Source organism: Dama dama, chromosome 8, assembly GCF_033118175.1.
Source record: "Dama dama isolate Ldn47 chromosome 8, ASM3311817v1, whole genome shotgun sequence".
NCBI lineage: Eukaryota > Metazoa > Chordata > Mammalia > Artiodactyla > Cervidae > Dama > Dama dama.
This window is the reverse complement of record NC_083688.1, coordinates 4,145,371-4,172,322: the sequence shown is the minus strand read 5'-3', so window position 1 is coordinate 4,172,322 and position 26,952 is coordinate 4,145,371. Positions and strand designations below refer to the sequence as shown.

Below are 26,952 nucleotides of genomic sequence, written 5' to 3'. Positions count from 1 at the left end.
CCCGCCCCAGGCAGGCCCCGCCCCAGGCAGGCCCCGCCCCAGGCAGGCCCCGCCCCAGGCAGGCCCCGCCCCAGGCAGGCCCCGCCCCAGGCAGGCCCCGCCCCAGGCAGGCCCCGCCCCAGGCAGGCCCCGCCCCAGGCAGGCGCTCTAGGTGGCCGTTCTCGCCAGGTCTCGAACCTTGCCTGCATTCCGTGCCTGCTGTGTGCCACGCCCTGTTCTGGAAGCGGCCATGGTGACAGGTTCATGTCTGCAGTAGTGGTGTGTGTGTGTGGCTCGGAGCGTTAGCAGGACCCCAGAAGTTCCCGGGGCCACTTCAGATAGGAGGACACCACACAGGTGGGACCTAGTGGAAAGCGGTCTAGGGGAAGAGACAGGCCGGTGCCTGGAATGCGGTCCGTGGTTCAGGAAACAGAAAGGCGGCCACATGGCTGAGCATGGGGAGAGAGGACTGGAGGGAAACGAGGTTCTGCCGTCTGTGACCTACACTTGCGTGGCCTTCAGAGCATCTTCCAGGTGGCCTGGGGCTCATAGCGCCCTCCCTGGCCGCCTGCTACCCCCTCCTCATCCCCACTCAGCATGGCAACCAAGGGATCTTGCCAGAGCATAAAGCTGATACTTTTTGGTCTTTAGTTTTAATTTTTTTTCTTGGCTACTTTCATGCCTTTTCTTACTACGATTCATGTCTTTAATTGAATTTGGTCTTTCTTGTACTTTGGTCTACATATCTAAATTAAAAAAAAAATCTTTGCTGGTTTTGTATTAATGTCCCACTTGGCATCTTCTTCACTTTTGTCCATTTCAAGATTTTGGATTTCTGATTTGAAAATTTCACACCTGCGAATTTGTGTTTAAGGAAACTATTCACATTGGGGCGTCGAGTTATATTTTTAACGTTTGGTTGCATGTTCTTGTGCTTTGGGGGGATCTTTCCTCTGCTGAAATGCTTTTTGATTTTCACTTCCTGTTTCTTAATAGTGTCGTTGATTAGATACATCTGCTGTCTTCTGTTTACTGCATAACGTCATGTTTTTCTGCACTCTCAGTAACAACTGAGCACCCAAGTTGTTGGAGGAGGGAGGGAACCAAAAGTACCCACCAAAACAAGGTACCCTGAGACCAAAAAACGAGGCAGGCGGCTCCATGTAATTGGTGGATCGGTTGATTTTAGAGTAAGGTAGTCACGGGGTGGGGCTGGACGGATGACAACCTGGAAGCATTCGCCGCTGTGCTTCCCAGCACCCAGGGGCCATCAGGATGATTCTGTATTTACCCAGGGTGCGGGGGTAGGAGCTTTACAACAGGAAGAGCATCCTTTTTTGTTTTTCTGGCTCCACTAGATGTTCGTTGCTACACACAGATGTTCTCTGACTCCGGTGGCTGGGGCCACTCTCTTGCCTTGGCGTGCGGGCCGTCACTGTGCTGACTTCTCTTGTGGTGGAGCATGCACTCTGGGGTGCTGGGGCTCCGTTGCTCTGCGGCATGTGGGATCTAGTTCCCAGACCAGGGATCAGACCTGTGTCCCCTGCATGGGCGGGCGTATTCTCCACCACTGGACCACCAGGGAAGCCCCAGGAAGAGCACTCTTAGGTCAAGATTTATGAATGGGTAACTAGTCTTGTGGGTACTGGAAATATGTCGGTGAAAGGTCTTCATTGTTGTTTAGCGACCACCAGAGCATAGAGACCACCTGGACTTAATCACAGTTAAACAGTATCTATTAACTACAAAGCCCTTGACCACACAGAAGAAATTTACTACACAGTACTTCCCAGGTGGTGCTAGTGGTAAAGAACCCTCCTGCCAATGTAGGAGGCAGAAGAGATGCGGGTTCGATCCCTGGGTCAGGAAGACCCCCTGGAGGAAGGCATGGCGACCCACTCCAGTGTTCTTGCCTGGAGAATCCCACGGACAGAGACTGGTGGGCTGCAGTCCTTGGTGTTACAAAGAGTCAGATATGACTGAAGCAGCTTAGCACACACGCACACAGCCCAAGGTGGGGTCAGTGGAAGGCCAGGAGGAAGTGAAGGGGCCCAAGGCGGTGTCAGCGGTGCTGACAGCCACACAGAGGTAAGGGTCCGGGGTGGCTGACTCAATAATATACTCTTCTGTCCATAGGGAAGTGTGGCTTTAAATAGAGCTCCTCATTAGTTTCCTGTGGTTGCTGTAGCAAATGGCCACACATTTTGTTGCCTGAAACAACACAAATTGGTTCTTTCACAGTGGGTTTCCCAGGGGCTCAGTGCTAAAGAATCCACCTGCCGGTGCAGGAGACACGGGTTTAACCCCTGATCCCGGGAGGATCTCAAATGCCTCAGAGCAACCAAGCCCGTGCCTCACAAGTACTGAGCCTGTGAGCGACAGCTGCTGAGCCCACGTGCCAGAACTGCTGAAGCTCAAGGACCCCAGAGCCCGTGCTCTGCAACGAGGGAGGCCACTGCAGTGGGAGCCTGGGCGCCACGACTGCAGAGTAGCCAGCACAGCAAGGAGGACCCAGCGCGGCAAAAAACAGATAAGCGTTTAAAAACGTTATCCCACAGCTCTGTAGGGCGGACTCCAGGTACGGCATGGCTGGCTTCTCCGCTTAGAATTCCCCAACACCGACTCAACGTTGTTGGCAGGGCTGCGTTTCTTTCTGGAGATCCTAGGGGACAGTCCATTTGAGGTTGTTGACAGAATTTAACCCTGCATGGTTGAAGGACTGAGATTCCCGTCTCCCTGCCGGCCGTCAGCCATGGTCATCCTCAGTTCCTAGAGGCAATCTGTATTTCCTGCTGCCTGGCCCCTTCCAAAGACAGCCTGGCCTGTGCAGTCTCTCTCCTGCTTCCCGTCTCTTTGGCTGTCCTGACTGACTTCTCTGAAGCATCTCTTCTTTATTTGTGACCGTGCCACTCTGCTTGTGGAACCAGGGATTGAACGCGCCCCTAAATGTGGAGTCCTAACCGCTGGACCACCAGGGAATTCCCAAGCATCTCCTTTAATGCATCTCTTCTACCTGTCTCTCTCTGCTCCCTCTCCCACGTGGTATATACATTACATTGGGCCCACTTGGTAATCTAGGATAATCTCCTTATTTTTAAGTCAGTTGCTTGTTGTTCCGTCGCTCAGTCTGACTCTTCAGGACCCCATGGACTGCAGCATGCCAGGCTTCCCTGTTCTTCACGATCTCCTGGAGATTCCTCATTCATTTCCATTGAGTTGCTGATGCTATCTAACCATCTCATTCTCTGCTACCCTCTTCTTTTGCCTTGTCTTTCCCAGCATTAGGGTCTTTTCCAGCGAGTTGGCTCTTCTCAATAGGTGGCCAAAGTATTGGAGCTTTAGCTTCATCATCAGTCCTTTCAATGAATATTCAGGATTTATTTCCTTTAGGATTGACTTGCTTGATCTCCTTGCTGTCCAAGGGATTCTCAAGTCTTCTCCAGCACCACAGTTCAAAAGTTCTTCTCTCAACCTTTTTTATGGTTCACACATCACATTCTTACATGACTGCTGGAAAAACCACAGCTTTGACTATATGGACCTTGCCAGTAAAGTGATGTCTTTGCTTTTTAATACACTGTCTAGGTTTGTCATAGCTTTTGTTCCAAGGAGCAAGCGTCTTTTAATTTCGTGGCTGCAGTCACCATCCGCAGTGATTTTGGAGCCCAAGAAAATAGAATCTGTCACTGCTTCCACTTTTTCCTCATCTTTTTGCCATGTGGTGATGGGACTGGATGCCATGATCTTTGTTTTCTGAATGTTGAGTTTTAAGCCAGCTTTTTCACTCTCCTCTTTCACTTTAATCAAGAGGCTCTTTAGTTCCTCTCTGCTTTCTGCTATTAGTGTGGCATCATCTGCATATCTGAGGTTGTTATTTCTCCCGGAAATCTTGATTCCAGCTTGTGCTTCATCCAGCCTGGCATTTCACATAATGTACTCTGCATATAAGTTAAATAAGCAGGGTGACAATATACAGCCTTGATGTACTCCTTTCCCAATTTGGAACCATTCTGTTGTTCCATGTTGTGTTCTAATTGCTGCTTCTTGACCTGCATGCAGGTTTCTCAGGAGACAGGTGAGGCAGTCAAGCATTTCCATCTCTAAGAATTTTCTATAGTTTGTTGTGATCCACACAGTCAAACTTTAGTTTAGTTAATGTTTAGTGTAGTCAATGAAGCAGAAGTAGATGTTTTTCTAGAATTCCCTTGCTTTTTCTATGATCCAATGGATGTTGGCAATTTGATCTCTGGTTCCTCTGCTTTTTCTAAATCCAGCTTATACATCTGAAAGTTCTCAGTTCATATACTGTTGAAGCCTAGCTTGACGGATTTTGAGCATTACCTTGCTAGCATGTGAAATGATCGCAATTGTATGGTAGTTTGTACATTCTTTGGCATTGCCCTTCTTTGGGACTGAAATGAAAACTGACTTTTTCCAGTCCTGTGGCCACTGCTGAGTGTTCCAAATTTGCTGACATATTGAGTGCAGCATTTTCACAGCATCATCTCTTAGGATTTTAAATACCTCAACTAGAATTCCATCAGTGTCGACTGGCTTTGTTTGTAGTAATGCTTCCTAAGGCCCACTTGACTTCACATTCCAGGATGTCTGGCTCTAGGTGAGTGATTACACCATCATGATTATCTGGGTCGTGAAGATCTTTTTTGTACAGTTCTTCTGTGTATTCTTAATATCTTCTGCTTCTGTTAGGTCCATACCATTTCTGTCCTTTATTGAGCCCATCTTTGCATGAAATGTTCTCTTGATATCTCCTGTTTTCTTGAAGAGATCTCTAGTCTTTCCCATTCTATTTCCCCCTCTATTTCTTTGCATTTTTCACATGCTTTCTGACCTCTCCTTAGAAAGGGGACGACAGAGGATGAGATGGTTGGATGGCATCACTGACTCAGTGGACGTGAGTTTGAGTAAACTCCTGGAGATGGTGAAGGACAGGGAGGCCTGGCGTGCTGCAGTCCACAGGGTCACGGGGTCGCAAAGAGTTGGTCACGACTGAGCGACCGAACAACAGGAGTGTGACAGCCAGGGAGAGCGAGGGCTGCTGTCTGAGAATCTGTGCCTACGGCTGCTTTTTAAAATACAAGTTCATTAGTTTTGGGTGTTCTGGGTCTTCACTGCTACGCGCAGGCGCCTCACTCTGGTGACTTCTCGTGCGGGGCACAGGCTCCCGCTGCTTAAGCTTCAGCAGGTGCGGCTCGCCGGCCCTGGGGCGCAGGCTGCAGCTGCCGTGGCACACGGGCTCTTCCTGGACCAGGGATCGAACCCCTGTCCCCCGCATCCGCCGGCAGACAGTTGTCTCCTAGCCACTGGACCAGCAGGGAAGTCCTGCCTACTGCTTCTTTTAGAAGAAAGAATCTGTACAGTTCTCTGAGATCTCGAGGACTGTGGTAACTACAGTGTTACACGTGGAGCCTTGTAAACAGCTTCTGAATAAAACGTACGAGTGGGGATAGTGGCTTAGGGCTGGTGGTGGGAGTGGATGACCAGCCTCTCTTCCTGCTTTCTGCAGGGCTCCGGACCCTGTAGGTGCTCATCTAAGTATTGAGTGGAGGGGTGGGAGAGGATAGACGATCAGATTGGATGGGTGAGAGGATCAGTGAGTGGGGGTGAGTGACTGATGGGCGGGGGGCGGGGCAGGGGGCGGGCGTGCAGGAGAGGGAATGTCTTTCCTGCTGGCTGTCTTTCCTGCTCATTGCTCGTTCATCTTTTGTTTTCAGCTCCGAGCAGCAGAGGTGGAGATCAAAGATCTGCAGTCGGAGTTTGAGCTGGAGAAGATCGATTACTTGGCCACCATCCGTCGGCAGGAACGTGACTTTCTGCTCTTCCAGCAGCTCTTGGAGCAGGTGCAGCCCCTGATTCGCCGGGACTGTAACTATAGCAACCTGGAGAAGATCCGACGAGAGTCCTGCTGGGATGAAGACAATGGTTTCTGGAAGATTCCTGAGCCCATCATCATAAAAACCAGCCTCCCAGTAGGTCAGGAGCTTTGCTGTCTCCCTCACCTCCCCGCTGCCCACCCACTTCCTTGTTCCCCCTCCCTATTTCACAATTTTCTCTCCTGCAGGCTGGCAGGGGGCCACGCACCTCTCCCTGCTGGCTCGCAGGGGGCCACGCACCTCTCCCTGCTGGCTCTGGGGGCAGCAGACAGGTGACCCTGGGCACCCAGCATGTTGGGGGCCTAAGAGTCAGGCACATGTGGCTTGGAATTTTGGCTCCAGCAGTCCCTGTGTCAGCTCTTGGGACTCAGTGTTCTCATCCGTGAGATGGGGATTAATAACAGCACCTTCCTTAAAGATCGTTGGGTGGCTTAACGTCTTATGACATGTAAAATCCTTGGAAACATGCCCGGCACATTTTAAATGCATGAGGCATTTTCTTACCATGATCATTATTGTCCTTACTTCAGCCTGCAATAACCCTGAAGGGGTAAAGATTTTCACCCCTGTCTTCCACATGAGGAATCTCAGAGAGTGTAAGTGACTTATCCGGAGTCACAATCATAGCAGTGAGTCGTAGGCCAGGGACGGAAGCGAGCTGGGCAGTTGCAGGCCTGGCTCACTTTCTGCTCTTGCTGCTGATCTCCTGTGTGACCTTATGATGATCACTGTCCCTCTCTGGGCCGTGGTCGCCTGATCTTCACAGAGAGGGGTTGGATGAGATACTCCTGAAAGCCCCCGAGCCCTCACTGGGTCTCAGAGGAGGCTCGGACTCGCAGTGGATTGTCTCCAGCGGCTCTGCCCATCCAGGGAGCTGTGGGCTCCTCGGGCCGGCGGGGCCACACCCGTGGGCCCCCCGCTCGGGGAGTGCTCATCTAGGTCCTCCATCTCTGACGACCCGGGGGTCGGGCGCTGCCGCGGCCAGCTCAATGAGCAGGGAGCAAAAGCGGGGTGACGCACAGTTTGGAAGAAAGAAACTAGAGACGGAATTAAAGTTTTAAAGATGGGACCGGGGGACTCAAGATCTCAGGGATCAAGAGCCCTGTCCCTCCGAGCCACCTCACTTTTATTTAGCATCTTCGCATGCAGAGAGTATCTGCTGTGTTACGATAAAATCAGCCTCCTGTGTCCCTGATCCCGTCTCCCAGGTTACTGATGACCTTGAACTGTCGTCGTTATTTTCTCTTGCAAAGGGTATCACCCAGCTGGAGGCCCTAAACCCGCATATGCCTTGGGAAAAACATCTTGGTGTGTGTGGCAAGCAGTGTTCTGAACTTGCACCGACCCGGCGTTCCAAGGTCCCCACTATGTTTTTCCTTAGCTCAGCAGGGCAAGACGACCCCAACTCATCACGCCGATGTACTTTTGTTTAGATTACACTTAATTGCTCTATCTTGCTTTCATTCTTTTCCCATGGTTTTGTTTCATGGCTTAGCCAGAGCAACAGGCGACTGACTGTTAACCCCTGCGTGGCACCATCCCCGGTGAAACGCCAGCTGCCTCTTCCTCGCAGGCTGCAGGCAGCGCTGGCCTGTCTCCCCATGCTCACCTGCAGTCTTGCCTGGGGGCAGGGGAATGGCTGCTTTGGCCTAAGCCCTCCTGATGTCTCTCAGAGCCATCCCCTCTCTAGGGGTGGGCAGTGTCCTCCCCTGGCTCCAAGCCTGAGCCAGCCCCGCTGCCCCTCCTACCAGGCAGCAGGGACCTGAGCTTCTGTTTTCTCGTAGCAGTTTCAACAGGGCCACAGAACAGACCAGCCCGCAAAGCCTCCGCAGTGGACAACGGCGAGCCAGGCATGGTACGGTCTCTGGGAGAGCCAGTGGGGAGCGGGGAGCTTGGCCCCCAAGGTGCAGTGGGTTGGGGAGCTGTAGGATCTGGACTGTGCTTCCAGGTGACCTAAGGATTAAATCAGGGGGCTGAGCGGGGGCCCTTTCTGTGTCGCTCTTTGCACCTAGACCCCCTGCCTCCTCTAGGCCTCACTCAAAGGCACTTGAGCGTGCACAAAGAGCAGAGAAGGAGCAGGGGTTCAAGGCAGCCTACCCTGCTGGTGATGGACCGAGGTCTCAGCCGCAAACCCAGAGCCCAAGCAGCTCATCCCGGTTCCCTGGGCCCCAGCTGGTACTCTTAGACAGAAAGCGTCCTCAAGTTTCTGTAAACAGTCATTGCGATTCTGAAGTCACTTTATTTCATGTTGCCTTTATTTTGTATTACAACAAATACATAGCCTTAAAGCAGGTCAGCCAACTTTTCTCTAAAGGACCACACAGGAAATACTTTAGGGGTTGGGTGCAGTATGGTCTCTTACAACTGACCAACGCTGCATAAGAGCAGGAAACCACCCAACCCCCTGGGTAAATGAATGGGCCCAGCTGCGTTCCAGAGGAAGTTTCCAAGAACAGCCTGTGGGCCAGATTTGACCCATAGACTGTATAATTTGCTGATCCTCACCATTAACCATTACAGATATTTTGGAAAACCTACATGGAACATACCTCTGCAGTCATGATAAGGTCACTTATAGGTTAATACGTCTCCATCTGAGCAACACAGGCTGGTCTATGGTTCTGACTGGCTGCTTTTGATTCCCTAACTTTGTTTTAAAAAAAGAAAAGGGAAAGTTGTTCCTGAAAGAAGCCATTCTTAATCTGAGGTTATGGATGGGTTATATTTGAATGCTTTTAGTTCTAGGTGACAGATACCTATGCAGAGCAAACAATCAGAAGCAAATTAGGGATTTTCTTGGTCTATGTTAAGTGGACCAGTTTCAGGCACGGCTGGATCAAGGGGCCCAAACAGTCCTGTTCTGTGTGGTTTCTTCACCTCTTGGCTCTGCTTCACTTGGAGTCCTGGGTTTGGACGTAGGCAGGACTTCTCTGTGTGGCAGGAAAGATGGCTGCTAGCAATCAGTAATCCAATAGGAAAGAGATGTGGGTTTTTGGAGCGTCCTTAAACCAAGGCTTGTGGCAAGATTCTGATTGGCTCTGCCTGGGTTGGGCCTACTCTTAGACCAATGACTGTGTCCAGAAGATGTAGTTCTGGGATTGGTCCAGTCTAAGTCACGTGTCCAGAAGTGTAGCAAGAGGATGGGCAAGCGGCAGTGGTGGTATTAGGGTGCTGTGAGTGCATAACCTACCAAGACCATGTTCAGTGGGTGAAAGGTAGTTCCCTGAAGAAAGAGATTCAGGCTGAAGAAAACAGATCCACTACAGCAGTGAAAAGTACTGAGTTCAGTTCAGTCGCTCAGTCGTGTCCGACTCTTTATGACCCCATGGACTGCAGCACGCCAGGCCTCCCTGTCCGTCACCAACTCCCGGAGTTTACTCAAACTCATGTCCATTGAGTCGGTGATGCCATCCAACCATCTTATCCTCTGTCGTCCCCTTCTCCTCCCGTCTTCTATCTTTCCCAGCATCAGGGTTTTTTCAAATGAGTCAACTCTTCCCATCAGGTGGCCAAAGTATTGGAGTTTCAGCTTCAACATCAGTCCTTCCAATGAATATTCAGGACTGATTTCCTTTAGGATGGACTGGTTGGATCTCTTTGTTGTCTAAGGGGTCTTGAGTTGTCAAGAGTCTTCTCCAACACCCCAATTCAAAAGCATCAATTTTTCAGTGCTCAACCTTCTTTATGGTCCAACTTTCACATCCATACATGACTACTGGAAAAACTATAGCCTTGACTAGATGGACCTTTGTTGATGAAGTGATGTCCCTGCTTTTTAACATGCTGTCTAGGTTTGTCATAGTTTTTCTTCCAAGAAGTAAGCGTCTTTTAATTTCATGGCTGCAATCACCATCTGCAGTGATTTTGGAGCCCCCAAAAATAAAATCTGCCAGTTTCCACTGTTTCCCCATCTATTTGCCGTGAAGTGATGGGACCAGATGCTACAATCATAGTTTTCTGAATGTTGAGTTTTAAGCCAACTTTTTCACTCTCCTCTTTCATCAAGAGGCTCTTTAGTTCTTCACTTTCTGCCATAAGGGTGGTGTCATCTGCATATCTGAGGTTATTGATATGTCTCCCAGCAATCTTGATTCCAGCTTGTGTTTATCCAGCCCAGAGTTTCTCATGATGTACTCTGCATATAAGTTAAATAAGCAGGGTGACAATATACAGCCTTGACGTACTCCTTTTCCTATTTGGAACCAGTCTGTTGTTCCATGTCCAGTTCTAACTGTTGCTTCCTGACCTGCATACAGGTTTCTCAAGAGGCAGGTCAGGTGGTCTGGTATTCCCATCTCCTTCAGAATTTTCCACAGTTTATTGTGATCCACACAGTCAAAGGCTTTGGCATAGTCAGTAAAGCAGAAACAGATGTTTTTTCTGGAACTCTCTTGCTTTTTCAATGATCCAGTGGATGTTGGCAATTTGATCTCTGGTTTCTTTGCCCTTTCTAAAACCGGCTTAGACATCTGGAAGTTCTCGGTTCACATACGGTTGAAGCCTGGCTACTAGTGCTTGGTGATGAAAATGTTAGAGGACTCCAGTTCTAATGTTCATAAATGTGCTCGTGAGCTGAGTACTGTACTGTAAGAGTATGTTGTCCTGGGTGTGGGGGTATGTAGTATCTTCCCTTCCCCTGATGGACCTGGTTTTGAGCACTGGAAGGTGGGGGTGGGGAGAAGCATGTATAGACTGGAGATGGTGATCCTCCTTGCTGCCTGAGCTGCCTGGATCCCACTGCAGGAGTCAGGGTCTGGAGTGGAGGGTACCCCAACATGGGCAGAGCCCTTGGAACCCCCGCGGGTCAGGGCACGGGGTACAAAAAGCACACAAACAAGGGTCCTGACCTGGAGGACTTGGACTCTCAGCAGGAGGAGGACCGCTACCGGCTGATGCTCAGTCGCAGTGACAGCGAGAACATAGCCAATAACTACTTCCGGCCCAAGCGGGCCAGCCAGATCCTCAGCACGGACCCCATGAAGAGCCTGGGTGAGCGTCCCGCCCGTCTCATGCCCTCCAGCCCCTCCCTGAGCACTCTGGAGTCACACAGCCCGGGCCAGGAACGCCTTTCCCTCTCTGAGCCTGTTTCCTCTGCTGTCAGCTGAGGGGAGCTGCCTCCTCCGTGATTGGTGGGACGAGGCGGGGAGTGCTTGGTACACAGCCTCCCGCCTCCTGTCCCCCTCCATCTCCTGGGGGCGAGGTGCCGAGTTGGATCCTCTGTCTTCCCCACACACAGCAGCCCCTCAGCACACCCCAGCCTGGGGCTGCCCAGGACTCGGTCAATTCCTCACCAGCTTCCTCAGATGGTGACTCGTTCCCAAAGCAGGGCAATCAGGACCACAAAAACAAAACACGCTTCCACAAGCAAGAGTCCAAAGACACTTTGCGCTTAAAACTAAAACCAAAGACACTGAGCTTCCAATCCAGTACCAATTAAAAAGCAAATCTCAGATCTGTCCTGAGGTTATTCAGAGTGAGCTGAGGAGTAAGGAGAGGAAAGCAGGAAGGTGAAGACACTCACACCAGATGAGTACCTGGCATCGTGCCCATGTTGCAGATGCGGAAACCGAGGCTCAGGAGAAGCAGCTCCCTAAGGTTACCCTCCCACGAAGTGATAGAGCAGGGTTTTGCAGCATGCTTGTCTGGCTCGACATCCAGGCTGCACAGTCTGAGGCTTGAAAATCCAAGCTCCCAGCCCAGACCCTTTGGGCAGAGATGGGAGTGCTGGGCCCAAGGCCACAGCCAGAACAGGTTCTCAGAGCTTGGGGGTCCCAGGGCCTCTGGCTGGGGTCATACCCCGCATACAGTCTTTCCTCTCCACCCCTGCATCCTGGCTAACCAGCGTGTCTCCCTTCTGTGCTTTTCCTCAGCACACCACAGTTCACCACCAGGCCTCAGCTCCCCGCTCGGCGGCAGCTCCACCATCCCTCCCGCCCAGGCCCCCGAAATGCCCCAGCCTCGGCCCTTCCGCCTCGAGTCCCTCGACATCCCCTTCACCAAGGCCAAGCGTAAGAAAAGCAAAAGCAGCTTTGGCAGTGAGCCCCTGTGAACACACTGCCTGCTGCCACCCTGCCTTTGGGCTCCCGTGAGACCGCCAGGCCCCCCCAGGGCAGCTCCAGCCAGGCCTCCTCCCGCCTGCCCCCGACAGTGACCGGGGCACCCAAGGGGGCCTGTCCCTGGGAAGGCACACTCCCCTCCCTGCCACCCAGAGAGCCCACTCTGCCCAGGCTGTGAGCCCCTCGGAGCCTGGACCCACGCCCCATCAGTGTTCCCATCGGCCTGCCGCTGTGCCCGCCAGTGCGGTTCCGTGCCTCCATGGGATCAGAGACCTCAGCTCTGCCTCCAGGCCTCCATCAGCATCCCAGCAGAGTGTCAGCGACTTCCACATGGATCAGACTCAACCTCTTGGCAAACTGAACACTATTCCTCTGTCCAGTAGGCCCCACTTGGTGGGGAAGCCCTGGGGGGTGGGCCCAGGAGTCCTGGAGCAGCTGTTCCCGGGCTGCCCACTCCCAGCTGGTTTGCGGCCCAGGGGAGGCCATTCCACATTAAGCTGCCCTAATAAACTGCCTTTTACCGACCAACTGTGCTGCTCCGACCCTCAGACAGCGTCCCACAGCCCCTCCCTGGCCTCCAGGGGGAAGCTGTTTCAGAGCAGGGGTTCTCTTATGTATATGTGTTTGTGTTTATTTTTGGCTGTGCTGGGTCTTCACTGCCACACATGGGCTTTCTCTAGTTGGGGTGAGCGGAGGCTTCTCTTCATTGTGATGCACAGGCTGCTTCTTGTGATGATGACTTCTGTGGCAGAGAAGGGCTCTGGATGCACGGGCTTCAGTAGTTGTGGCTCATGGGCTTAACGGCTCTGTGGCATGTGGCATCTTCCTGGACCAGGGATCTGACCAGTGTCCCCGACATTGGCCGTCAGACTCTTACCCACTGAGCCACCGGGGAAGCCTGGAGCAGGGGTTCTTACCAGCCTGCAGACTCCGGGCCTCCGCGACTCCCACAACTGTGAGTACAAGTGCAGCGTTTTCAGCAGAGAGCATATGATTGTGAACCGTTGTTAAGACTCTCAAAGGATCTGTGACCCAGGAAAGCAAACTCCTTGTTTTGGAAAATAGAGGCCACATCTGGCTGAGGTCCAGAGAAGACCCAGGTCTTCACGCCCTCAGGGGCTGTGTTGGAACCGTGCATCCTAACATCTCTAGAAACAAATCCAGGCCATCCCAGTTGTATAAGACTGACCCATCCCCTCGCCCACTGTATCCCAGCCCTGCTCTGTGGGAGGGGCCCACAGTCTGAGGGAAAAGGCTTTGGTGCTGTCCTGAGCCTCATTTCACGCTAAGCATCTGTGAAATGGGGATAATACCAACCCCACAGGGTTATTGTGAAGGTGAAATGAGATAGTGTGTAGAGTTCCTTGTGTGATCTCCAGGGGATCTTCCCAACCCACGGATTGAACCCAGGTCTTCTGCATTGCAGGCAGATTCTTTACCAGCTGAGCCACAGGGGAAGCCCAAGAATACTGGAGTGGGCAGGCTATCCCTTCTCCAGCACATCTTCCTGACCCAGGAATCGAACCGGGGTTTTCTGCATTGCAGGCGGATTCTTTACAACTGAGCTATCAGGGAAGGCTTCACAGGATTATTGTGAAGGTTAAATGAGATAGTGTGTGGAGTTCCTGGTGCGTAGCAGGTGCTCTGTTAGTCCCCCTGTCCTCCCCTTCTGTATTTGTATTAACTACTGTGGTACCTGCCCCAAGCTACTTGCCTGGGCCAAGGAGCTCATGTTCTGGAGAAGCCAGGGCGGAAGATGCTTAGGAAACCCAGAGATCGGCCTATGGGGAGGCAGGCTGCAGTGCACACTTGGAGCAAGAGGATGCAAAGTCAGATCCGTATGGGGAACAGAGTGCCCTTGTGAAGGGAGCAGCAGGGGCTGGGGCTGCCATGAAGGATGGAGAGGACCGCTTAAGATGGGAATGTGGGGAGAGGGTTCCTGGTTAGGGGTCTGCGTGAAGGGTTCCTGGTAGAGGGGTCCTCGTGAAGGCAAGGTCAGGGTATGTAAAAGGTGGGAGGAGGCCTGCTCCATGGAAGGCCTGAGCAGGGACTGAGAGGAGACAGGCTGACAAGACGCGTTTAGGCGCAGACCTGCGTGAAGAGCCTCTGGGTTCCGTGCGCTGTGGCCGACTGCTCAGTGACTCTGTCCACACCATCAGGTCTGAGTGAGAAGTGGGTTGATGTGGCATCATAGGCAGGAGGGCGGGCTGTGGGCAGAAGTTCAGGGTGCAGTCAGTGGGGATGGAGGGCAGGATTGGTTGAGGAGAAGCGCAGAGGGAGGTTTTGACTTTTGCCCCCACACTCTTGGCTTGGTGGACAAGGAGAATTCATCAGAAAAGAATGGCTACCTTCTCTCTCCACAGTTACCTTCACCATTCACTCCAGGATTGAGGCTGAGCCCCAGAGAACAGTTAAGTCCTGGAGATGCTTGTGGTAGCTTTTACTTGGACCCACGGTGGTCTGAGGAGAGCTGGTTGCCCTGTTCGTCAGTTCAGAAGGGGTGTGGGGCCAGAACTGAGTGGAGGCTCAGCCTGGCTCTGCACGAAGCGCTTTCAAAACCCGCGGTAGTCCTCCCAAGAGCACAGGCGGTCCCAAAGGCACACACAGATAAGTAGGGCCGGGCCTCATCGCTTCCAGTGCCAGCCTAGGACAGCGGCCTGGAGACAGGTGAAGTCGGTCAGTGGTGTCCGACTCTTTGGGGACCCATGAACTGTAGCCCGCCAGGCTCCTCTGCCCATGGGATTCTCCAGGCAAGAATACTGGAGTGGGTTGTCATTCCCTTCTCCAGGGGATCTTCCCAACCCAAGGATTGAACCCAGGTCTCCCACACTGCAGGCGGGCTCTTTACCCTCTGAACCACCAGAAGCGGCCTGGAAACCAGAAAAGCGCCCGGGTTACAGGGCTGGTGCGAGCCTGGGCGCGGATATGCCCAGCTACAGGTTCTGACTCCTCGCCCAGCCCACACTGCCTCCGGCCTGGGTCATCAGGCCGGGTGGGCCGGGCCCGCGCCAAGGCCCTGCGCCCGTGAGCAGCGGGAGAGAGTCCGGCCCTCTTCCCCCAGCCCCCACGCCCGCGACCCGTCCCCGGCCTTTTTCCAACCACCTCCTCCCGGGAGACAGTGGAGGTGGGGCCTGGCTCCAGTCGAACCTGTCCCGGTCCAGGAAACCTCTGGCCGGGACTCTGACCCTAGCGCCGCGTCCCAGACCCGGACCAAACGGATGAGGAGGCGGGAGCCCCAGGCTCGGGCGGGAGCCTGCAATGGGCGGAACCCAAGGGCTCTCGGCCCTACTGATTGGCCGCGGCCGCAGAGCTGTCTCTCTAGGATTGAGACTTTTTCTCTCGGGGGGGCGGGACCGCGCGCCGCTTTCACCAATAGTGTGCCGAGAATCCGCCGCCCACAGGGACACTTCCGGCTGTGTTCCTCGAGCCTCGTCGTCCGAGCAGCGGCTCCGGACGCCCGGCCCCGGCTTTCTCGAATCACTTCCGAGTGATACTCCAAGACAACGAGCCGCGATTGGGCGACCGTGGAAGAGACACTTCCGGTGCCCAGGTCCTTGGGTTCTTTGGAGCAGGAAGATGGCGCCCCGCGCGGCCCGTGTGTGGCCCCGCTGGTGGCTGCTGTTGCTGCCCTTGCTTGGCCTGGCCGGCGCCAGCGGTCCTCGCACCTTGGTACTGCTGGACAACCTCAACCTCCGGGAGACGCATTCGCTTTTCTTCCGGAGCCTGAAGGGTGAGACTGGGGCCCGAGGGAGTGGTAAGGTCCCTGAGCCCCGAGACACCGACCCCTCTCCCTCCCACCTGCGCTGGCCTTCCAGGTCCGACCTGCCGCCAGGGGGCTGGTGGGGGGACGGGGGCAGGACGGTCACGGTCTCTGCAGTGGTGGTTTCTCTTTGCCTCTTATCTGCCTCAGCTCCCTCGTTCTCTTTTTCCAGATCGTGGCTTTGTACTCACATTCAAGACCGCAGATGATCCCAGCCTGTCCCTCATTAAGTACGGGGAGTTTCTCTATGACAATCTCATCATCTTCTCCCCTTCGGTAGAAGGTAAGAGCTGCCGGTCGCCCCCAGGACTCTGATTTATCAGCTTTCTTCAGGATCTTGGGTATGTCCTGGGATGGAGTGGGTCCCCAGCCCTGGGCGCTGCTGCTCCCAGAGAAGAGGAAAAGGCTAACGCTCAGTTGGTAAAGAATCTGCCTGCAATGCAGGAGACCCCGGTTCGGTTCCTCCGTCAGGAAGATATGCTGGAGAAGGGATAGGCTACCCATTTCAGTATTCTTGGGCTTCCCTTGTGGCTGAACTGGTAAAGAATCCACCTACAACGCGGGAGACCTGGGTTGGGAAGATCCTCTGGAGAAGGGAAAGGCTACCCACTCCAGTATTCTGGCCTGGAGAATTCCATGGACTCTGTAGTCCGTGGAGTCGCAAAGAGTCGGACACGACTGAGTGACTTTCACTTCACCTCACTTCACTCTGGGCTTAGGAGAGGATATGTCCTTACCAGAGGACAGAGCTGAGGACTGTGGGATCAAGTGTTGTTGCAGACCTTAGAACTCCTGGCTCTGCTAGTCTGAGAAGGGGTTTTCTCTGCTAAAGGGCCTGATAAGAAAGACAGACATTCCTTCACTCCCTGATTGGGTTTGCCTGTGTGGAACGAGAAAATGGCTGTGCTCTAAGCATGATTTTCTGTAAAGGGGCATTGGTGGTGGTTGATCCTGAGAATGCAGATGGAGTCATGGTTAGACTGAAAAGACCCTTTAGTGATTACCTAGTCCAAACTATTTGAGGCTGGATGGATATGTCCAGGGCTTAGCAGAAGACTAGTTGTTGAGCCAAATGGACATCTTCACTAGATTTTCCAGTTGACACTCCTGTGACAGCTTACTGTTTTAGGAGGCAACTCCTAAAATAGGCTGCCACTGTACAACTCTCTTAAGAAGATCATGTATTAAACTGAACTTGTCTTCCACTTCCTGCTTTGTTTATTTGGGGCAAGGAGGAAAAGGGTTTCTGATACTCCCCAGGGCCTAAGAGAATAGGTCTAATGCTTATTTTGCTTACAGGCGTAGCCTTCGCATAATCAGGTCCTGAATTATTCAGTTGTTTCTTCTCCAGACTAAATAACCCCAGTTCCTTTGGCTGTTTCCCTTTTTGTTGTGCTTTTTCGGTGAGCATCCTAGTCATTCTTTTCTTTAGTGGCTTCAATTTATCTTTTTCTCAGAGGACACAAGTTGTCCCTGTCCGCGGTGAGTCAGGACTGCCATCTGTCTGTTCAGCTTATGAAGCTTAGGAAGGCTGTCACTTCACTGGCATCGACTTTCTTCTCTGTGGTTCATGTGAGATTGGGATCTGCCAAGCCCCTGATGCATTTTCCCCTAGGTTCGCAGTACTTGGCGAGGTGCTCCCAACTCTCCTGTAACATGTGCCTTTGGAATTAGCTTTTCGGAGGCAAGTTCAGTTGTGCATTGATGCCTTTAGCAGGTTAAATGGTGTTTGCTGGATTGCTGCTATGTTGGAACTCTGAAAGCAGTACTGAATAGTGACAGAGGCTACCCTTCAGGAGTCTTTCAACCTATCTGTGAGGAAATATAAATAAGGACTTGAAATGAGTTACCAGACCACATGTTAGGATGTCCCAGATGGAGTGGAGGGACTGTCTGAGTTGGGCTTTGAAGGGTCACTGAGAGGGAGGAGGGAAGTGGTAGAGGTGGGCTGAGGAGGCTGAGGTAGGCTGCTGTTAGTGGGAGAAGGGGCAGAGCCCAAGATACTGCTTCAGAAATCGGAGTCATTTCCTTCCCCACTTTGTGATCTTTACCACTTTCCATATTTGTGCCAGTAATGTTTTTCTTCAAATTGACCTGCTTTAAAAAAAAAAAAAACATAACCCAGTTTAAAAGAAAACTGGTAATGAACCTATTGTCACCACTGAAAATGGAGAGCCAGTACTGTACCATCATTTGCTTTCTGAAGAGGAAAATATAACAGTGAACGCAGCGCTGTCAAGTTCTAGCTGATTCTTGACCTGCTGAAGGCTTTGGACCTGAGGCATCCTCTGAAAAGAGGAGACGAGCTGGTTGAGAGAGGTGTTAAGGCCAGTGTTGAACTGTGCCCATTCTCTGATGGAGGAAGCAGGGAAACGAAATGGAATAGTGTCTCTGAGATTCAGTGTTATTTGAAGCCCTGCCCGGCATCTCTGTGGTGAACTTTTCTGCCTCTTGCAGGGTGGGGACCATTCTTGTAAGAAACCCTCTCAGACACTCCTAGGGAGAAGGCTAGCATGTTCTGAGGTCAGGGGTGTTCAGGATAAGCGGTGGTCCCCACTCTGAGGGCCCTCCTGCAGTACTGTGACCACTAGGCCCTCTCAGGCATGAGGACACAGGCCTGGCTTCCTCCTCCACGTATCGGCGGGTTCTTTGCTCTTCTGGGATCTGGAAGCTCTGAAAGCACATGCAGTAATGACTACAGGAGAAGGATCCTTACCATGTCCTCTGTGCCCGGGAAACGCTGGGTCCTTGTTTTATAGATGGGGAAGTGGGCTCACAAAGGTGAAGGGGTTGCCTGGATGTGTTGTTCTTCAGTCACTCAGGCGTGTCTGACTCTCTGTGACCCCGTGGCCTGTAGCACACCAGGCTTCCCTGTCCATCGCCACCTCCCGGAGTTTACTCAAACTCACGTCCATCAAGTTGGTGATGGTAACGATGGCAGAGGAATTGCCCCCTTCTCCTCTGCCTTCAGTCTTTCCCAGCGTCAGGGCCTTTTCCAGTGAGTTGGCTTTTCACATCAGGTGGCCAGAGTATTGGAGCGTCAGCTTCAGCATCAGTCCTTCTGATGAATATTCAGGATTGATTTAAGATCGACTGGTTTGATCTCCTTGCAGTCCAAGGGACTCTCAAGAGTTTTCTCCAACACCACAGTTCAAAATCATCAATTCTTTAGCGCCCAGCCTTCTTTGTGGTCCAACTCTCAGATCTGTACATGACTAATGGAAAAAGCACAGTTTTGACTGAGTGGACCTTTGTTGACGAAGTGATGTCTCTGCTTTTTAGCATGCTGTCTAGGTTTGTCATACCTTTTCTTCCAAGGAGAAAGTGTCTTTTAATTGCAGGGATGCAGTTACCATCTGCAGTGGTTTTGGAGCCCAAAAAAATAAAGTCTGTCACTGTTTCCATTGTTTCCCCATCTATCTGCCATGAAGTGATGGCACCAGATGCCACAATCAGGAGTTTTTTGAATGTTGAGTTTTAAGCCAACTTTTTCACTCTCCTCTTTCACTTTCATCAAGAGGCTCTTTAGTTCCTCTTCGCATTCTGCCATAACGGTGATGTCATCTGCATATCTGAGGTTATTGATATTTCTCCCAGCAGATTTGATTGCAGCTTGTGCTTCATCCAGCCTGACATTTCTCATGATATACTCTGCAGAGTGACAGTATACAGCCTTGGTGTAGTCCTTTCCTGATTTGGAACCAGTCTGTTGTTCCATGTTTGGATCTCACTTTTGCTTCTTGACCTGCATACAGATTTCTCAGGAGGCAGGTAAGGTGGTCTGGTATTCCCATCTCTTTAAGAGTTTTCCATAGTTTGTGGTGATCCACAGTCTTAGGCTTTAGCATAGTCAATGAAACAGAGGTAGATATTTTTCTGGAATTTGCTTTTTCTGTTATCCAACAGATGTTGGCAATTTGATCTCTGGTTCCTCTGCCTTTTCTTAATCCAGCTTGAACATTTGGAAGGTCTCAGTTCGTGTACTGTTGAAGTCTAGCTTGGAGAATTTTGAGCATTACTTTGCTAGCATGTGAAATGAGTGCAATTGTGCAGTAGTTTGAGCATTCTTTGGGATTACCTTTCTTTGGGATTGGAATGAAAACTGACCTTCTCCAGTCCTGTGGCCACTGCTGAGTTTTCCAAATTTGCTGGCTTATTGAGTGTGGCACTTTAACAGTATTGTCTTTTAGGATTTGAAATAACTCAACTGGAATTTCATCACCTCCACTAGCTTTGTTCATAGCGATGCTTCCTAAGGCCCACTTGACTTCACATTCCAGGATGTCTGGCTCTAGGTGAATGATCACACATTCGTGGTTATCTGAGTCATGAAGATCTTTTTTGTATAGTTTTTCCATGTATTCTTGCCACCTCTTTTTAATATCTTCTGTTTCTGTTAGGTCCATACCGTTTCTGGCCTTTACTGTGCCCGTCTTTGCATGAAAAGTTCCCTTGTTGTTTCTTATTTTCTTGAAGAGATCTGTAGTCTCCATTCTATTGTTTCTTCTATTTCTTTGCATTGATCGCTGAGGAAGGCTTTCTTATCTCTCCTTGCTATTCTTTGGAACTCTGCATTCAGATGGGTTTATCTTTCCTTTTCTCCTTGGACTTTTACTTATCTTCTTTCTCAGCTACTTGAAGGCCTCCTTAGACAACCATTTTGCCTTTTTGCATTTCTTTTTCTTGGGGATGGTTTTATCACCGCCTCCTGTACAGTGTTATGAACCTCCATCCATAGTTCTTCAGGCACTCTTATCTATTAGATCTAATCCCTTGAATCTATTTGTCACTTCCACTGTATAAGTGTAAGGGATTTGCTTTAGGTCATATCTGAATGGTGTAGTGGTTTTCCCTACTTTCTTTAATTTAGGTCTGAATTTTGCAATAAGTAGTTCATGATCTGAGTCAGAGTCAGCTCCTGGTCTTGTTTTTGCTCACTGTGTAGAGCTTTTCCAACTTTGGCTGCAAAAAATATAAATTAGTCTGATTTCGGTATTGACCATCTGGTGATGTCCATATGTAGAGTTGTCTCTTGTGTTATTGGAAGAGGGTATTTGCTATGACTACTGCATTCTTTTGGGAAAACTCTGTTAGCCTTTTCCCTGCTTCATTTTGTATTCCACGGCCAAACTTGCCTGTTACTCTAAGTATCTCTTGACTTCCTACTTTTGCATTCAGTCCCCTATAATGAAAAGGATATCTTTTTTTGGTTTTAGTTCTAGAAGGTCTTGTAGGTCTTCATAGAATTGTTCAGCTTCTTTGGCATTAGTGGTTGGGGTATAGACTTGAATTACCGTGATATTGAATGGTTTGCCTTGGAAGCTAACAGAGATCATTCTATCGTTTTTTAGTTTGTACCCTAGTACTGCATTTCAGACTCTTGTTGACTGTGAGGGCTACTCCACTTCTTCTAAGGGATTCTTGCCCACAGTAGTAGATATAATGGTCATCTGAGTTAAATTCGCCCATTCCTGTCCATTTTAGCTCACTGATTCCTAAAATGTCGATGTTCATTCTTGTCATCCCCTGTTTGACCACTTCCAATTTACCGTGATTCATGGACCTGACATTCCAGTTCCTATGCAGTATTGTTCTTTACAGCACCACACTTTCTTTTCACCACCAGACCCATCCACAACTGGGTATTGTTTCCACTTTGGCTCAGCCTCTTTATTCCTTTTGGAGCTATTTTTCCACTCTTCTCCAGTGGCATATTGGCCACCTACTGACCCGGGCAGTTCATCTTTCAGTGTCATATCTTTTTGCCTTTTCATGCTGTTCACTGGGTTTTCAAGGCATGATCCTGGAATTAAGCCCAGGTATCTAAGTTTCATTCATACAGATGTGAGAGTTGGACCATAAAGAAAGCTGAGGACTGAAGAATTGATGCTTTTGAACTGTGGTTTTGGAAAAGACTCTTGAGAGAGTCCCTTGGACTGCAAGGAGATCCAACCAGTCCAATCTAAAGGAAATCAGTCCTGAGTGTTCATTGGAAGGACTGATGTTGAAGCTGAAACTCCAATACTTTGGCTACGTGATGCGAAGAGGTGATTCGTTGTAAAAGACCCTGATGCTGGGAAATATTGAAGAAGGGGACGACAGAGGATGAGATGGTTAGACAGTATCACCAACTCAAGGGACATGGATTTGAGCAAACTCTGGGAGGCAGCGGAGGACAGAGGAGCCTGGCGGGCTGCAGTCCACGGGGTCACACAGAGACTGAGCAACTCAGCACTTGAGCTGCAGCAGCCCCACTCAGTGCCGGTTCTGGATGCTACGGCCTCTCCTGACCCACTGACCAGAAAAGGGTACGGTCGTACAGTTACAAGTGCTGAAAGTTCACGTGCCTTTTTGGTGCTCACTTTAAAACAGTATATGAAGTGGTCCTGTTATGACTGCTAGACCTAAATCTGTAGGATCAACGGGAAAAATCTTCTCAGGTTGGGCAGAGGATTGGCCCATGTCACGGGACAGCATCATTCTGAGATTCAGGAGTGCTCCTTCTCAGACGGGCTCACTGGAGGTGAGGTTGATGGACTCTAGAGAACTGCCAGGGGCCCCAGGAGGGCTAAAGTGAAGATAAGGTACTGATGTAAAAGGTGCAGGTGATAAGCTGCAAGTTGTTTCATGAAATGGGAGTGAAAAAAATGTGACATTTCTGGATGAATAGTTCATGTGTGACTTGAAATGTGTATGACTGACTTGACAGCTGTAATTGGCAGGTGTTTGAGTGTTTCATTTGTACTTCTAAAGGTTTATGAATTTGAGCCATTATTCTTGGATCTTGACGCTGAGGAACTGGGAACATCGTCCTATGTTGGGACATGTATGGTAGAGGTCCCTCTCGCTTTGGGCCTCCAGAGGGTGCTATTCTCTAATTGGTCATGCCTGGTCTCTGGTGGCTCAGCTGGTTAAGAACCTGCTTGCCAGTGTTCGATCCCTGGGTCGGAAAAATCCCCTGGAGGAGGACATGGCAACCCACTCCAGTATTCCTGCCTGGAGAATCCCATGGACAGGGGAGCCTGGCGGGGTACAGTCCACGGGGTCACAAAGAGTCAGACTCGACTGAAGCAGCTTAGCACAGTCTGCGGGTCATCCCCAGCCAGATGTCAGAGGAGCAGTGAAAGGAACCTTTGGGTCCTGAGTCTGGTCCTTCTTTCAGATTTTGGAGGAAATATCAACGTGGAGACCATCAGTACCTTTATCGACGGTGGAGGCAGTGTCCTGGTAGCTGCCAGCTCAGACATCGGTAAGTCTGACCCGGGAGGTTGTGGTGTTTCCCACCATTTCTCCTGGGAGCTGAGAGCTTTACACGTGGAAGCTGCCAAAGGGGCATTCATGGTGGGGCGGTGGGGGGAGCCCCGCCGGGGAGGGGGGGACTGCAGCGCCCTTCAGCCGCTTCTGTGCTCCCGTGACCACAGCCAGGGAGGTGAGAAGCAGGTCCTGTTTTAAGAGCTGGGACCCCTGTTTCTCTTTGCCTTCATTTTGCTTTTTCCTTTTGTTTCTCATGTTTTTTTGGCGGCTCTTAGAAAGAGAAGGCAAGAGGGAAGATTTAACAGATTTTTGTTTCCTATTTTGGACATTCTCAAACATACTTAGAAGCAGGGAGAGGGGAGCAGGACCCTGAGCCCCACATACCTAACCACTAGCTGCGCCAGTGAGCACCCCTGGCAACTCTTGTTTCCTTTCCTCCAGTGTGGGTAGGTTTTTAAAACCGTGTTGGGTGGGGCTCTTGGTCATGTGATGATGAAGAGGAGAGAAACCTTGTTAGCCCCGGCTCATCCAGATGAAGTTTGCCCGAGGTATTTACTTTGCTTCAAAGCAAGTTTTTGTGCAGAACCAAGATCACTGTGTACTTGAGGCGAGGGGTCAGGTGGTGGTGGTTTATTAGTTCAGGTTCTGACTCCCGCAGGCAGCCACCATGCTGTTGCCCGGGGGTCGTGGGGGCTGCGCCCGGCTTGGTGAGGCTGCAGGGCCCGGGGGTGACCGGCAGAGGGAGTCGTGAGGATGCCAGCAGGAGGGACACTGCTCGCCCCAGGGCCCCGGCTTCAGGGCCCAGTCAGGCATCTGTTGGGTCTTTGCAGGCGACCCTCTCCGAGAGCTGGGCAGTGAGTGTGGGATCGAGTTCGACGAGGAGAAAACAGCTGTCATCGACCATCACAACTATGACGTCTCAGACCTTGGCCAGGTAACCAGCTCAGCCTCGAAACCAGGAGGGGGTTGGGAGGTGCCCCCCGCCTGGGGAACCTTCTCCTGATTTGATATTCCTCTGCTCGGGCAGCACACGCTCATCGTGGCCGACACGGAGAACTTGCTGAAGGCCCCCACCATCGTTGGGAAATCATCTCTGAATCCCATCCTCTTTCGGGGTGTGGGGTGAGTGAGCAGGAGGGGCCGGCAGAAGCCTGGGGAAAGAAGGAGTCACTTTTGTCTGGAGGCTTTCCTTCCCTTGGAGCACGTGGGTGAGATTAAATGTGACACTGGTCAGACTCCATCGTCACAGCAAGAGGAGGGCTTGGGGTTTGGCTTTTAGGAAGTGTGATGAATTCCTGTGAAGAAGTGGCTCCTGGGGGACCCTGGTCCTTTGGGGTCAGAGTTGGGTGATTCTCCTTTCCTTCTCCAGGATGGTGGCCGACCCTGACAATCCTTTGGTGCTGGACATCCTGACAGGTTCTTCCACCTCTTACTCCTTCTTCCCGGATAAACCCATCACCCAGGTGAGGGCCTCTGCAGACTTGAGGCCTCCGGCTCCTGGGCCTGGGGCAGCAGCACTTTTTATCTGAAAGTGAGCAGCAAGCAGGAGAGCCTTGGCAGTGGGATGAGAAATGGGTGGGCGGGGGTGAGGGCAGCAGCAGGGTGGGTCTCAGCCCTCCTGGCCGACGGCCTCTTGTTGCTCCAGTACCCGCACGCCGTGGGGAAGAACACCCTTCTCATCGCGGGGCTACAGGCCCGGAACAACGCCCGGGTCATCTTCAGCGGCTCCCTTGACTTCTTCAGCGACGCCTTCTTCAATTCGGCGGTGCAGAAGGCCACACCTGGCTCCCAGAGGTAGATGCGGGAGACTGGGGGCTCCGAGGGTGGGTCTGTGCCAAGAGGGAGGAAGGAGCCTTTTAGCTAAAAGTGTTGGAGGCTGAGTATCTTCAGATGCTTTTTTGAAGACTTTGTCACTATATTGCTGCTGTTGGCAATCTAGACTGTTCATAGTAGTGATGACTTATCTGGAGATGTACTGGTGGTGGTTCAGTCACTAAGTCGTGTCTGACTCTGCAGCTCCGTGGACTGCAGCATGCCAGGCTTCCCTGTCCTTCACCATCTCCTGGAGCTTGTTCAAACTCCTGTCACTGATGTTTTGGTAGTTGTGCATTTATTGTGTAGGTGACACCCAGAGCAGTGTATCACGCCTGTCATCCTTTCCTGTGTTCCCCTCAAGCAGGACCCCTAGACATGTGTGGCCTCCAGGCAGAGCCTGGCTGGGTGTGGTCTATCCGGTGCGTGGTGACTGGTTTACCAGGCACCGCTGGAGGGAAGTTGGTCCCCGGCTGCAGCCTCCCCATTCCCCTTCTGCAGGTACTCCCAGACCGGCAACTACGAGCTGGCTGTGGCCCTCTCCCGCTGGGTGTTCAAGGAGGAGGGGGTCCTCCGGGTGGGGCCAGTGTCCCATCATCGGGTGGGCGAGACAGCGCCACCCAACGCCTACACTGTCACTGACCTAGTGGTAAGAGCTTGGCGCTGGCGGGCCCCTGGGTTTGGGCCAAGTTGATTCCACTCAAAAGCATGCAACACTTCCGTGCTGGGTCTGAAGCACCTACACAAGGCTGAATAAGTTCATCTTCACCCTAAGAAGTCAGCTTGGGTGCAGAGAGCCTGGTGTATAAACTCACCCTAACAGGCAGCCTTCTGTGGAGGAGGTGTGCTTTTGCTGTGGGAACGCAGTGGGGAGGGCTTTGCTGGTTTACTCCGCTGGGAGTAGAATTCACATTGAGTGGGGTCTGGAGAATCAGTCAGGAAAGGCTCGCATGACGACTGCGGAAGCAGGGCCACTCAGGCGTGCCGGTGCGTTCAGGGAGACACTGTTTGGTGCGGGCTCCCAAGGGCAGGTCAGAGGGCTAGGCCAGCTGGGTGCGTCCTCCACTGTCCGGGGTTGGGGGGCCTGCCTGAGCTGTCAGACTCCTGGGGGGGCTCCTGCCCGAGACATGGCAGGGATTCAGTGCAGCAGAAGGCGAGGCTGTCCTGCCGGTCAGTGGCCATCGGGCTTACCCCGGCTGCTTGTCTCAGGAGTACAGCATCGTCATTGAGCAGCTCTCAGACGGCAAGTGGGTCCCCTTTGATGGCGATGACATTCAGCTGGAGTTTGTCCGCATCGATCCTTTTGTGAGGACCTTCTTGAAGAGGAAAGGTGAGCGCAGCTCTTGCGAGAGACAGCTCTGGAAGCCCATCCCTGCCTCGGGCTGCCTGGGAAGCCCCTTCTGGTTATGGGTCTTGGCTCTTCCCCAGGTGGCAAATACAGCGTCCAATTCAAGTTGCCTGACGTGTATGGTGTGTTCCAGTTCAAAGTGGATTACAACCGGCTAGGCTACACACACCTATACTCCTCCACTCAGGTAAGCTGGCCGCTCCCTGCCCGCCCTCCGCGCCCCGGCCCGCCCCCCGCGCGGCCGGGGCCCAGCACCGCTGCCCTCCGCAGGTGTCCGTGCGGCCGCTGCAGCACACGCAATACGAGCGCTTCATCCCCTCGGCCTACCCCTACTACGCCAGCGCCTTCTCCATGATGCTCGGGCTCTTCATCTTCAGTGTCGTCTTCCTGCACATGAAGGAGAAGGAGAAGTCCGACTGAGGGGCTGGCGCCCTGCAGTCCTGGGAACAGAGGCAGAGGGTTTTCATAGGATTGGTTTTCTTCCTTCTTTATGGCGGTTTTTTGTTTTGTTTTTTTTAAAGCCACGGACAATGGTACAGCTTTACCTCAGTGGGAGATGGAACATTGAATACCAAGGGGTGGAGGGTTAGGGAATAATTTGTTTTTTCACCTTGAACGCTAAGTGTATTTTTTCATATGTGACATCAACTCTCATTTCTAAAATAAAGAGAAACATGGCCCTCACATTTCATCTGGCCCCTGTTGTACTTTGCTGATGGAAGGGTGCTGTTGTGAAATGACCGGGTAGAAAGTAGTAAGTGGCCCTTTTTAGTTTTGTTGGTCTGGAAATTACAGAGCTGCTGAATGTCAAGGGGAGAAAAATAAGGTTAATAAAGGCCAGTGGGGACA

At 51.7% G+C, this 26,952-nt stretch overlaps 2 protein-coding genes across 3 annotated transcripts in view; both read left to right on the top strand.

Annotated features, from left to right (window-relative positions):
• KIF17 (kinesin family member 17) overlaps positions 1–12,095 on the top strand; it is a 46,947-nt gene extending 34,852 nt beyond the window's left edge. Inside the window, exons 12-15 of one of the 2 annotated variants that reach the window (XM_061148084.1) lie at positions 5,715–5,973; positions 7,661–7,728; positions 10,745–10,862; positions 11,744–12,095. In XM_061148084.1, the coding sequence (XP_061004067.1) occupies positions 5,715–5,973; positions 7,661–7,728; positions 10,745–10,862; positions 11,744–11,922 (624 nt within the window). In that variant the 3' untranslated portion in view covers positions 11,923–12,095. Of the gene's footprint in view, positions 1–5,714; positions 5,974–7,657; positions 7,729–10,744; positions 10,863–11,743 lie in introns of both variants that reach the window. The other variant, XM_061148083.1, reaches the window with a different exon arrangement.
• Positions 12,096–15,407: 3,312 nt separating this feature from the next.
• DDOST (dolichyl-diphosphooligosaccharide--protein glycosyltransferase non-catalytic subunit) lies at positions 15,408–26,789 on the top strand. The gene is made up of 11 exons (XM_061148081.1): positions 15,408–15,659; positions 15,862–15,972; positions 22,852–22,938; positions 23,774–23,877; positions 23,971–24,065; positions 24,313–24,406; positions 24,589–24,737; positions 25,257–25,404; positions 25,965–26,085; positions 26,184–26,290; positions 26,374–26,789. Exons 1-11 carry the CDS (start codon positions 15,506–15,508, stop codon positions 26,521–26,523), a joined length of 1,320 nt encoding a protein of 439 aa, XP_061004064.1. The 5' UTR covers positions 15,408–15,505; the 3' UTR covers positions 26,524–26,789.
• Positions 26,790–26,952: the final 163 nt, after the last annotated feature.